The 13,952-nt window shown below is 40.6% G+C and overlaps 1 protein-coding gene across 5 annotated transcripts in view; it reads right to left on the bottom strand.

The window, feature by feature from the left end:
- TBL1X (transducin beta like 1 X-linked) overlaps window positions 1-13,952 on the bottom strand; it is a 199,214-nt gene that overhangs the window by 21,950 nt on the left and 163,312 nt on the right. For all 5 annotated transcript variants that reach the window (XM_082047627.1, XM_082047623.1, XM_082047625.1 and 2 more), the window contains 3 exons: window positions 13,340-13,485; window positions 10,456-10,705; window positions 2,763-2,895 (listed from right to left, as the gene is read on the bottom strand). In XM_082047627.1, coding sequence (XP_081903753.1) covers window positions 2,763-2,895; window positions 10,456-10,648 — 326 coding nt within the window. In that variant the 5' untranslated portion in view covers window positions 10,649-10,705; window positions 13,340-13,485. The remainder of the gene's footprint in view (window positions 1-2,762; window positions 2,896-10,455; window positions 10,706-13,339; window positions 13,486-13,952) is intronic.

Genomic DNA, 13,952 nt, shown 5'->3' with positions numbered 1-13,952 from the left:
AAGGGTAAAGTTTAATTGAAGGGATATTGAGATGGTACTCCTCTATCTCAGACATCTGACTAGTGGTTCTGATTATCATCGCCCAGGTTTACGTGAAGCTATGTAAGACATCACTGTCTCAGGATCCATCTACTGGTGCTTAGCACCCTGCAGTGAAGTTAAAGCACCTACGGTTTCCTCCATCACTGCAGTACATGCTCTGGTTTATTAAATGGTCCAGAGTTTCAACTATAAACACTATGGCTGTGAACACCAGGGAGGCGATGGCAGAGGCGAGTCAGATACCAGGATATGGTTACCAGGGCTGAAGCCAACAGATGAGGTCTCAGCACCTGCACTTGGGAGTCTTCACTCCCTACATAATGAGTTGAGAGATGTAGGTACCTGCAGAGGGACAGAGGACTTGAGTAGATGCCTAAATTCAGCTGTGCAGATATTCTCCAGAATAAAGCAGCACCTTCATCTTAGGCACCACCGGTTGTCCCTGAAGAATAATTCTGTATGGCATCCTTTTTCCCCACTGGTTTTCCTTCAGATAATAATATGGGTGTGCTAACTGATCACCTGCAGACTGTTCTGTGTAGAATTCAAATAAATACCATAATGGATAAGTTCACTATTAAAAAGTATATTGTTTAGAATGACAGGGCTAAAGGAGATTCATTGTACAGTCCCTTCATTTTAATTATCCTAAATATGAGAGCTATTGATCTCAAGATAGCCCATGAAATTCTAATGAAGTTTGTCCCCGCTATGGTAAAGCTCTTCCAGGTTTTCTGAAACCTTTTCAAGATTTTCAGCTTTAATAAGAAACAACCATGAAAACGATATAATGAGGTTAACTAAATTCTTCTTAGTTTTTGAGGTTTTCTTCACTGTTAGGCTATGATTTAATACCTATGGTTAGTCAAAGCATTTAGGCATACATTGAAAAGTTAGAGGGGTAGTACAGAAGCATGTTCATTCAGGATCATTTCATGCTGATTTACAAATCATTACATAGGCAGTAACACTGCTTGTACATCACAGATTCTTTGCCTTCCCCTGATTAATTTATTCTTCCTCTAAGACTTCCTTTCAGATTTGAGCCAGGATAATTAATGAATATAGTATACTACAGTTCTACCACATTTGTCAATCCCAATTTTTATTTATTTATACATTAAATAAATCTCTTTTTACAGCTCGCTCAACTGTATGCTGAGGACAATCTGTGTGAAATAACTGTTTTATACTTGCCTATTTTAACTGGAGACCGACCTTACTGATCAGGACTTCCCTTCTTAATAATAATAATTTGCTAGGGATAAGTAATACTGCCAAGCAATATTGCCCGAGACACTAGAAAACTTGAGTGGGTAGAGGAATACTGTCAGCAGAAAACAGAGCAAACACACGGCACAGGAGCGTGGCTGCTATTACTGCTCTTGTCTGTATCATGGCAGCACCCAGGGATCCTACCACAAAGGAAAAGACCCACTGAGCCTATGGAAAAAAAGAGCTGAAACCCAAAGATTTTAAACCAAAACCCCTATATACAGCTTTTGCAAAATCTACCACCATATCCATTTTAAATTAATAAATGAAGATACTTAGTGCTACAGATGCTAGAAGTACTACCAGGCCTGGACATTCCAGGAATGAAGAATATTCATCAAGATTATGTTTTCTAAAAATCCAGTTTGTTGTATAAAATTATTATTTGGAAACTTCTGTCTTCACTCTCTTAGAGACCTTGTGCTGTTTATCTAATCTGGTATTTATTTTTCCTATCTGTTCTTTCCCATTTGCACCCTAATTCCTTGTTTTCATGTATTAAGTCAACAAAGATAAGAAAATTATTCTGATGATCTTGCAAAAAGTTGGAAATAAAATAAGGACTCTCCTTTTCTGTGTATGAAATGTGTTCTACTGCTAAGCAACTCAGTGCTGAAGACGCATTTATCTCCTCTAGCTTATATAACTTTTCCTCCATGTTCCCAGTTAGACTTCTGAAATTCAGCCTTCATTTTAAAGTTTAAGCATGAACAGAGATTCCAACAGTGTCTCTATATAGCTCCAGTGGTATGTTTACATTAGCATTTTTGCTTGGATCAAAAGCACTTTTTGTAAGTCAACCTCCTGACTGTCCCACTTACCATGCTTTGGTTGTCCTTGCTGAGCAGTCCTAGAGAACACAAGCTGACTCCTTTTCAATGACAACAAACTAAACCAAGCCCTGGTGACCAGTGCATCAGACAAAACTAAGTCCAGCCTGAAGTGTCCTCTCCAATACAAACACTGGTGACATAAGGTCCTCTCTCAACAGTTCTGCCTTACAGATCTGCTCCCATTTGTGCTGCACCATGCCAATGTAGAGGTAGCCAAAGAGAGTCTCTGTACTTAAAACCAAAACCTGAAAGCCAAAGACTTTCTGAGACCTCAATGTAAACCATTAACTAAGAGAAGTAGGAGTAGACTACACGAACTTCAAACAGTCGGAGAATTATCCATAGTTATTTAAAAAACCTTTAAATATATATATATATCTGTGTATTCAGGGCCATAGAGTGCACATCTTAAATGTGCAAATGCTTCATATCCTGCGTCAGCTTATAATTACTTAACTCCTACACAGGTACAGACAGTACTGCTGAAAAAAAACAGTTGTGGGCTCAAAAAACAGTGAAGCGAATACTCATTCATTTTTACTATATACCCGCAGGTTCTTGCATCTCTAAATACACTGTAATTGCAGCAGCTGGTTTTAGTCATGGTCTTACCCAGATGCTAGCAGGTCACTGACAGGGTTCCAGGCACAGATGAACACCTCTGATTCATGGCCCCGAAGGACTGTTGCTTTGTTAGGAGGAATTTCAACATCCCCGTCGATTTCCATTGGCTTTGAATGATTATCTGTAAGGAGATATACCAGAGTAAGTAGTTTGCAAGATGCTGTTAGGTCTGCTTTAAAAACAGCTGGCTAGCCACAGCCTAAAGCTTACAGCAACATATATGCTATAAATAATATTCTGTGTTGTGTCACTGACCATATTACTCTATTTTCTCCCCTATGCTAGTTCAAACTTATGAGATTTTCTCAAAATGCAGAGCTTTCCAAAGCATTCTGTGTAAACCCATGCAGCTTTCCTTCAAAAAAATAGTATTTATTTCAGTAGAGGGTTTTTTTTTAAGTTGGCATAATTAAAAATGACTTACAGATCTATTAAAATGGGAGATTGCCATATCTGAGAAAAGTTTTATGGTGTTCTTGTAAAAAAGTAACATATAGCACAGCAATTTTCTTAAACACTGCCCTGTAAGCAGTATGTGGGTTACTCATAGATGAAGAATATACTGAGTAAAGGCCTCATTCCCTGAGCATGGAGGGAAATACTGACGAGTCACCTTCTTTATGGTATGATATATATAAAGGTACCAGCTAAGGCATAGATACACTTAACCTGTACACTGTAATTCTGGGGTTCTTTAGACTGCAGTCTAAGTAACCTTGTTTTTACAAAGCTCCTTTATTCCCTTAAGGGAAAAAAAAAAAAAGTGAATTTGAAATGATGAATTTCTCTTAGTGGCAGCAATTCATTCCAATTTGCATCACGAACAACGTTTTCACTCTAGATTTTCATTACTTCTGTATGAATCCTCCTCATTCAGCTCAAACTACGCTTCCTGGCAGCAGCACAAGAATATTACCCTCTGCGACCAAGGCCAGGTAAGGCACTGAACCAGCAGCCAGATGTCACCTGGAGCAGTGTGGCCCATTTTGCAGAAGGCACAGGTGTGAGGGGAGGGCTGGCAGCCTCCTCCTACCTCACCAACGCCTTGGACGGCCAATATGCTCCGACTGATCAAAATCCAAGTTCTCATTCTGGGTTAAGTCTTTTAGTTAGTCATTCTTTCACCACACATGGAGATCCACAGGTTCGCAGGTGGAATAATTATGCTTCTTTATTGCCACATGTTCATGGCTTTTAAAACCAGCCATCTGTCCCAATACTTGAGCTCTGCTGAGCTATTGCCCATCGACCGGTAAAACAGACTGGGATGCTGCACAACTGCCATTGGACGGGAGATCTCCAGATTTCCACCCCATCCAGGCTTCCAAATACCCTGTTTTACTCTGCCTAATTCATACCAAGTCACACGAGTATTATTTCTCAATGCGTATTTGGTTAGGCATCACATTGACTACGTCTGTGCCATAACTACATCACAGATGAAATCTAATTTGCAGGTAATTTACATGCAATTCAATGAGCTGCAAAGCACTGAGTAGCAAAATTAGGAAACAACTAACTAGTTTCACAGTTCACATTTCTAATTAAAAATATCTATATTTTTAACTACATTTATTACCTACAGACTTGTTGCATAAAACTAAACATATGCCTGTTTGTAAAATCTACACACCTATGCTGAGTCCCTACATTAAGCATTGCCCTTGATAACTCCCTATGTATGTAACTACTAAAATTAATTCTGTTAGGATATAGTAGTACTTGATATTTAGCCTGACACTAGCAGCTGGGAACTTTGATATGATAGTCTGAGAAATTAGAGCAACGAAGAGTGAAGCACTATTAAAATCCACCAGAAGACACAAATATAGAACTCGCAATCCTTTATTTCTCAGCACGGCACAGAATCGCCAGGTTTAAAGCGTATTTTCGTAAGAAAACCAGCAGCATGGTAATGGCTACACATTCATCTGTGGCCTGCTCACAGTGTGAGCTGGAAGCTGGGGGTAAATCAGAAAGTAAGATCTTTCAAGTGTTTTATTTCACAAATTTAAACGAGATGCTGCTCTTACCATACACAATCCCACTGTTACCTGCCTGGCTCTAAAGGCAGAGCTGTTTTTTCACTCTGAAGTAAAACCAAATGACAGCTTGGAAGCAGCATTACTCCAAGGTCCCTGAGTCATGAGGTGCTGCCAGAGCAAGGCCATCTGATACTTAGAACTATATTTCCATTGTATATGGCCCGATGGAGGAACCTGGATACAGACTTTGAATGTTACTAACTGCTGTGAAAAACCTCACAAAGAGTCATGCTGTGAGAAGGCACCTTGATCAGCTGATACCTGCATTAGTATATGCAAGACTGACTGGCCTCTGGGAGCAATGAATTATCTGTGGGATTACTTTTTATTGTCTTCCAGTAACCATTTTGACCCTACAGCTTTGATGGTTCAGAAGAAAAGGGAGAGAAAGACGAGAAGTCTTTCAGAAATCATTCGCAAACGTTCACATTATATGTGTTTTCTTCCTGTTTTTATCATAGTCAGGAACATTCGTATTTAGAGTGTTACTGTCAAACGCAAAACTTAAAATGGCCCATTGAACAAACAGGACAGTTCATGCTTTTGTGAGACCGCTTCAGGCTCTTCTCAGATTCAGACAGACACTACCAATATAAAACAGATAAAATTACGATAACAACAAAAAACTGCAGCACGAGCTTCTGTGAGCCCTGATCTCATCTGAAAATGCAGCTTTCCTATGGATGCAGCTACAATGTGTGCATGGGGAATGAGGATAAGTAGGTAAGATGCAGTAACACTCAAGAATAGGCTTAGTTTTTTTTAAAAAAAGTATCTTCAGAGCAGAAAGCTCTCAGTTGAGACCTCATCTGCACGAAGAACGCCTCTGAGGGGGTCTCTGAAAGAGAGGACAGTTCTACTAAGGCCAACAGACCCTCATGAGTGAAAAACTTAAGGCCGAAGGTCACATAGTGGAGGATTCTGATCAAATGTTAACACAAACCACTTTCTACAGGTCAGAAGATCTTTGGTTAAGTCTATGCTATATTATGATTTTTTTCCTCACACATATTAAAAATCCAAAATAACTGGAAATTAAAAGTCATATTCCCCCAAACTATTATGACTAAGTCTTTTAAAAAAATATAATTCTAATGTACCCATGAGTAATATTAACTCTCTATTTCCTCCAAATTAAAAAAGATATATTTTTAAGATCTTACCAGTGCTTGCCCTGTCTTTTCTCAGGAAATGTGTTTTTCTACTTAAATCTTTGACAGGCCTTTCAATGAAGTTGTTCTTTACAGCTGTAGGGCTGTAATAAAGGAACTGGGCTCAGCCTTTTTTCCAGAGCTTTATTTTTCTTAAACCCAAGCCAATCCTTGCAAATATAATGAAACAAATGACACTAAAAATATTTGAGTTGGAAGACAATCCAAAGTTTGGCTCCATTTCGACATGCGAATTTTAAATTTTTTTTACTAATTTTTAAAGTGACTCAAAGCTGAAATCACTACTCAGGAAGCAGCATGAGAAGGCAGCAATTTTATTTATTTATTATTTGAATCTGCCCTAAGCTGTTGCTATTGTTAGATTTTTTTCTGTCTCTCTCTTTCTTAAATCAAATCACCCTATCGTATTATATTAATTATAACATACACAAAACCATGTCATATTATATTAAATATATTAATGCTTTTTTTGGAAGACTTATGGTCTCATGGAGAACCCATGTCAGAATAAATGCAAACTAGGTAACTTCCCAAAGGCATCTCTCTTATCCACTCCCCACATCTGCTTTTTCATGACAGGCTGATACACAGGTGACTTCCAGGTTCTGATTAAGGACTAGCACACTAGTCAAAACCATCCCTATACGCCAGTTCTGTGGAATCCAACAACAGTGAAAATGAAGGTTTGGGCAGTTTCTCACACCTTTTGTACCAGCAGTCTTGTTGACCCAGTAGGTATCCCAGCTTTCACCTTACCCATCTTATGTCCTATCCTAAACTTTTGTCTTATCTATCCTAAACCTTTTGTCCTTAGCTAAGCCATGTTATGTCCTATCCTAAACTTTTGCCTGATCCTACCCTAAAACTTTGGTCCTAATCTAAGCTCTTGCTGGATCTTTCATCTGAGTCTCTCCTAGACTAAAGAGACTCTCTGAACACAGTGACAAGGTAAGGCGGAATACATAGTTTACCCGGCATAAGCAATGAAAGGAAAGGGCATGACCCTTTTGTTATCTCATTCACGTAACTGTAGTTTTCTAACTTTATCACGAGAGAAGGAAATACAATTGTAAGAGTGTTAAGCAGACTTGTGCAGTAAATTAGGAGCTAGACCTGTTATTTCTCATGGTTTCTGATAATTACTGAGGCAGTTGTCCTGGAGTTCATGTAAGCAGGTCTGTTCAAGGGTGAGAATGCCAGTTCTGCAGTTCTCTGTGCATCTCCCACGTACAATCCTCATCTGCAGCTGTGCCCCACCACCTTGCTGAGAGCCTCCAAATGCCTCAGGCACAAAGGTTATCATCCTTCCAAGGCAAGGGAGTCACACACATCAGAGAGTTGGCTGCCCCTGGATTTCTCAGCAGCTTCTCTTCAAAGCCTCTTTCTCCTGAAGCTGCAGACCTCACCTCTTCACTTAGGATGCCCAACTGGCACGCCTGCAGCTGCCAACAACACGTGCCAGCTGGCCAGGACTTTCTGTTTTCCCATTGCCATTGCTCGGTTAACCTGTCTGCCTGGTAGGCTGCTTAGCCACTGGAATGCTTCGAAATTTGCTGTCTGGTGGAGTAACTCACTTGTTGACACAGTGTCATGTTCTTGCATCCTGCTCCAGACAGAGCTATTGGATGATATTCAGTCATACAGGGCTTCTCCTCAACACTCCAAGACAGGTCTGCAACTGTTCGTGAAAATCCTTCTAATAAAAAATGCTGCAAGAACTACTATTTTTTTAATAATAAAATGATAGATCTGAGAAATCAAGGCTTAGACTGTGGTCACATATCTGACCCGCTCTGCAAGGCTTTCCTTTTATTAATACAATATATGTGTTTCTTCAGATCAGAAGGAAATAAGTCTGAGAAGCTCTGTATTAGTGATGAACCGATAATCAGTTTTCTGCCTTAAGAATTTGCTCTTTTTGGTCTCAAGACAGGAAGACATTACTGTTGAAGGAAAGTGTTGACAAACAAAATGTCAGTATTTGATACATTTAAAAGTCCTTTCATTTCTCTTTGTACCCCTTCACATATGAAATAATTTTTTTTTTTAAAAAAGGGTCAGTTGGAAGTAAAACATAAGCAATCCATAGTCTAAAAACAGATTAATATTTACAAACTTTTCAAAAAATTTTTATAATTGCCTTCTCAAATGAAAAATGTAATTTAAATAACTGTCGTTTTATGGGGGGAAACTATCCCGTCTAACTAGAATTCTCTGCAGAAAAACCTGGTTTGAATGCATTTTTCCAACTGACCCGCAGAGGAATGTATTCAGATTTGCAGAACAAATAAAATCAGACTATGGTTCTGACCTGTTACTTGTCTAAGCCAAGGAGCTGTTGGGGCTTCCTAAAAAACCTGCCATGCACGTTCCTCTAGAATTTCCTCAGAAGGCAATGAGGCATTAAGGCAGGGGTGTCAAACCCATTTTCACCAGGGGCCACACCAGCCTCACAGTTGCCTTCAAAGAGCCAACTGTAATTTTAGGACTATTTACACAGTCCTAAAATTACATTTATACAGTCCTGTTTTAAAAGGTCTATATAAACTAAATCAAATAGATTTATGTCTTGCATTTTGGAATGCTAGATTTGGTTTTAATTAACAAAAGCAAATATTTGTAATAATCTACTAGATGTGAAATTGGTTTTGAGGGTAACAAGGAAGTAAAAGGATTTCAGAATAACATCAGAAATGGTGTGTGGCTTCTTTCCACTCCACAACAACTCAATAGCACTAGTTTCACCAGTTTCAGTAACACTAGTGGAAACTAAATATTTTCCACTCAATAACTGCAATTACATATTAACTAAAAAGGGATAAAACATTACATATTAACTAAAAAGGGATAAGCAGCCTTTAGCTTTTTTGATATTTCTCTCCTCTCTGACCTTCCCCATCCTCCAGATGGTTGAACACATCTTCTAATCAGAAATGTCATGAAAATTACAGTACACTACTCCTCCACACTTCACTCGAGCAACTTGAAATATTCCTCTTAGCCCGAGCAGAAGCGGGAAACACCGGCATCACGTAATAATGAAATATACAGCTGGTAAAATTATAAATACCTCAGAGAAAAACAAACAGAACAAAGTTATTTTAAAAACTGTGCTGTGCTCTCTTCTGCAAGGCCCATTTGTTCTGTGCACAGAGAAATCCCAAAAGGTGTCTTCTCTATCTGCAACTTTATTGCAATGACAATTCTGTAATGCAGGGACATAAAACTCATTTAAACATTGCTCTCCTGCTCCTGCAGCGCAAGGTGTGTCACACATGCTGCACAGGTGACCAGCGCTGGCAGGAGTCTGGGGACCAGGAGCTCGGTCCTGCTGCCAGAGGGAAACAAAGGGCCAGGCTGGATAAACCAAGGAGGTGCACTGGATCCGGCCAGCGGGCCAGGTGTTTGACACCTGTGCATTAAGGTCTTATTTCAGAAGTTCACCAGTTGCCCTAATACGGCTTGCACAGAGAAACCAGAACCATTAATCATATCTGCCCCACAGTGCTGGTAAGATCCAGTTATACAAGCAGTTATGTCCACTTCTTGTTTTATATACCTGACTTCAGGTGTCTTGGATACGAGTGCAATCTCCTGCCATCACCAATAACCAAAGGTGAATTCAGAGCTCTGGAGAACTGGCTGTTCCCACAGACTAAAGAAATCTCAGGAAGGTAGGACCTTCACTGTACTGTATGACTAAGCATGTGTTCTTAAGTAAAAAGGCGAAGAACTCTTTGCTCTGTACCTTCAGGACAGGTTGGCTGCATCCAAGCTGTCAGCTGGCAGTTGCCCTTGGCACACGCGACTCTATTCTGTGCGTGGCCATGCTGTTCAAGAACAGGTGGATATCTGATATAGTCCAAACTGCGCCAATGGCCATGCCAGTAAAGCTATGAATGATCCTGTGCTTGGCCATGCTGTACAAGAATGGATAGCTGGTATAGTCCAAACCACGTCAAGGACCACGCCAAGGATATGGATGATCACAGGGTAGTTAGCACTCAAGGCTATGCTCTGGCCATGCTTCATTTAAACAGAAATGGCTTTTAGGTCCCACACTCTCAACCCATCTCCCTTCTAGCGTGCCCCAAATGATCAACTGTGGCTACAGCTTTTCCCACTTTTATCAAATATCTGAAAGCACCCATAAGGCTGGTAATATTAATGACATCTAGTTAGCCTGCTCCAAGGAGAGAGCATACAGCTTCACTTCTTGATACTGTCTTCAACTTGCAATTCTGAAGATATCTGAAGCTTTTGGATTCAGAGAGGACACCAGTGAAACACAGCACTGTGAGGTGAAACATGATTTTTACTCAGTAGCCTTTCTAGAAACGCCTCACCCTCCTGAAGTGATTCCCCTGAGTTCTACCACCTTGCAGACACCAACTAAGTACGAGAATATTATTGCAACTCAAACTGCCCGACAGTGGCAAAGCAGCTGCAAAAGGGTTGGCTTACTTATTGCATGTGCCCCATTCTCCTCTCCGTTCACAGTGGCTTCTCCGTTCTTTGGTGTGTTCTGCTGGGAAACAGCAGTCGTCGTTGCTCCCGCTGTCGCTGCCGTTGCTGCTGCTGCTGCCGCCGCGCTGGCTTGTTGCTGAGCTAGTTTCTCTCTGAACGCTTGCTGCCGGGTCTGGACGACATCAGGCATCACCGCGTCTATCAGAGACAGTGACTCTATCGGCCTGCCGTCAAATACTGTACCATCCTGCCAGGAAAAGGAGCAGAAGAGAAATTTTGAGTTTAGGGTCTTTACCATTGAGGTCGGCAAAGAGGTAATAATATAAAGAAGCAAAACTAGTTTGTCCGGAGATACTGCACTTTGACTTAATCAACAGTGCCACATTACTACAGACCTTCTCTTTCTCTCAGGCCTGTGATGGTGGTACTCATGTTCCACTCCGAAATCTGTACAGGGAATAAGTAATTTATTGGAATTTTATAGAAAATTCAGGCATATAAACTCTTTACAGATGCAAAAAAAATATGCTTTGGAAAAGAAATGTCTGATTAACGACAGAAAAGTTTTTCTCTGGTTTGTATTTGAACAAAAAAAGAGTCATGGCTAAAGCCATAACAAAGGCAAATAGCCTTTGGTTGAATTGTTTGTCTTCCTGCACTTGCAGTGACATAGGAATGGAAGCCGCTGATGAATACTGAACCTCAGCCAAAACAAGATGTATACACAAATTCAGTGATTTCTTACACAGCATTCATCAGCCCAGCACCACCAGTTGTAGCTGATTGTACAAGACAGCTTTACCATTATTTTTCCTTTACTCTGCTCGTTTTATTCTTAATAGTTATGGCTTTTATTTTGATTTCTGTAAATTAGGCTTCATGTTTAACAACCAGTTGACTTAACCTTTAAGAGCTGTTTTCTAAGATGTAATATAGACTCAGGTCAACAACTGCTACATCTAATTAGCTTTCTTTCACTTTCACTTTCCTATTACCTTAAATATAGGAAAAAGGTTTTAGTAGCCGCCATAAAGTGCTATTTTACTGATCTTCTGCATATTCCCTTTAATTCTTTGAAATAATCAAGACCCAGTGAAAAATTTTGTTTGAGGAACAGTAGCTAAGATTAGGCTATGGATAGATGAAGTGGCTGGGAAACAATATAATTTTCAATAGACAATAGTAACTAATATAGAAAAATAGCCGTCTGGCTGACCAGTAGGCTTCTGTTGGACTATTCATTGAATTACTGCTTACAGTTACAATATTAAGATAATACACATTTGTTTCTTCATGGGAAAGAAAAAGGAGGAAAAAGTTATTAGAGAAGAAAAATATAAGCTCTCTTTCTCCTCAACATTTCTTATGTAAATGTCTCTACAAACATTTATTTGAATCCTGGCTCAAGTCCTTGCTGCGCAATGAAAAAACCATTTGCCAGAGGATTTTGGCATCTTATGTTTTTAACTTTAAAACTGCTCGCTGGACTCCTTCCATGACTGGCCCTTCACAGATCACAAACAACACTTCAATTTTATACACATTAGTTTATGGACTCACTGATTACTCGCCGCTCTTAAGGAATATGATGACAGCAACACAAATCTTAATGGTGACAACACACATATTTTTGGATCATTCTCTGAACTGAGTCCAATTCTGAAGCTGGATGTGGAGGAGCAGACCCTTATAACTGTCATACGACCTGAGCTGATGGGTGCTGCTCATGGCTGAAAGTTTCTAACTGTGTAGCTCCAATTTCAGGCACAGTGAAAAACGTTAAGTAGCAGCGAATTGGGACAGACTCCTAACACTGGTTTGTTATCACAACTGCATCAAAGAGCAGCCTGGCATGAATGGCAAAAGTCCTTGTCACATTTAAAAAATAATGTGCACAAACCCTAAACGTGGTATTGGGTCATAAAAAGAAAACCACACAGAACATTAGTGATAAAAACAAATCAGTTTCCAATATTACACATGGCAAACAATACAACCTTTTCTCTATTTTATATTCCTTTGTTCTCACCCATGATTTTTCACATGTTACATTCAGCTTAAGAGGAAAAACCAATAGCTTTTTATGTATTAATATTTATTACAGATCTTCGTCAATTATGAATATCTATGGTAAATATTTTGTAATGTTGTACTTCCTTATCTGTCATGCTTCACTCCCTCTCAAAGCATCATGCCTTTAAGGCTGGCAGGGCAAAAATGCTGGCATGTCCTCTTTCTTTCCCCTGGCAGGTCAAGGACAACAGAGGCACATTGTGGCTGCTCATCCAGCCCCCACAGGCAGTGCCCCAGCCGGGGTCAGAATTTACACACAACCACTTCGCTACGCACATGAGAGGATGGATGCCTGGTCTTACGTGATCTGAGCCAAAGTCACTGAAATCAGAGAGAATGTCTCTAGTGACCTCTGTGGATGTTTGCTCATGGCTTGCAAGCAGGTGGGCCCGCTAGCAGGTGTCAGGGAGTGAAGATTTAACCTACACTGCAGGCTTTTCCTGCCAAATTCTGCTGTGACCTTGAAAACACAAGGCTGTAAACACAGAGACATGCCTGCTGCAAGAATCTGTGCACCCCAGATCTGTTGACTGGGGTAGTGGAAACACCATAAACCAAATCAATTTAAGTAGTGCAAAGGAGACCTCAATGCCATAGCTGAAAATTGAAATACAGTTCTATCTCAGAGCTTTTCAGCTCTCTGCTGGGGGTGGGGCAAAGTATGAGGAAGAAAATGAAGCCAGATCAAGAGAAAGTTGATGGCTTGAGTCTCTGGGCCATTGGGATGTGTTGTTTGGCAAGCCCCGGTGTGCCAGTCAGAGGTTCCAGTCGTGGTGGCAGTGCCGGTGGAGGTGATGGGGGTACTTACTTCGTTGATGCTGATCTCAGCCTCCACATACTGGAGCCCCTTCTGGAGGATGGAGATGAGTGCAGCAGGTGGCACTAGCGTTCCGTTGATGTTGGACTGGCTGATGTGGCTCTCGATACCGAAGGTGAAGGCCGAGTGGGAGAAACCTGAGAGCAGGAAAAGGAAGCCATGACACAAAATCTCAATGCACCAGAGCCAGATACACCTTCGCTTCACGGTCTAAAAATAATCCCGCTCAGAGATCTGAGAGACGCTGCCGCGTAAGCAGAAGGACGTGGGCTGCACAGAGCCGGGGAGGTTAACCAGAGCCATCCTGACCACCCTGCCGCCGCCCATCCCCCTGCCCTGTACGTATAGGGGAAGCCGTATAGAAATGGAAATGCACGCAGCAAAAAATAACCAGAGAACTGCACTAACTGAAAACAAAACCACACACACACACACAAAATTAGGAATAGCCACTGGGGCAAGTCCAGCTAAAAAGAAGTGCCTCAAATCTGCATTTCCCCTTGCTGCATTTTAGTCTGGGTGTTTTCTAAAGATAAATACTTAAATCCCTATCAGCGTGCAAGTTGTATAAAAACAAGGCATAGATGCAGCTGACACAGGAGAG

The sequence above is a fragment of the Streptopelia decaocto genome (assembly GCF_964273445.1).
Source record: "Streptopelia decaocto genome assembly, chromosome: 1".
NCBI lineage: Eukaryota > Metazoa > Chordata > Aves > Columbiformes > Columbidae > Streptopelia > Streptopelia decaocto.
Note: the sequence above shows the minus strand (reverse complement) of the source record. Positions and strands in the feature narration are given on the sequence as shown.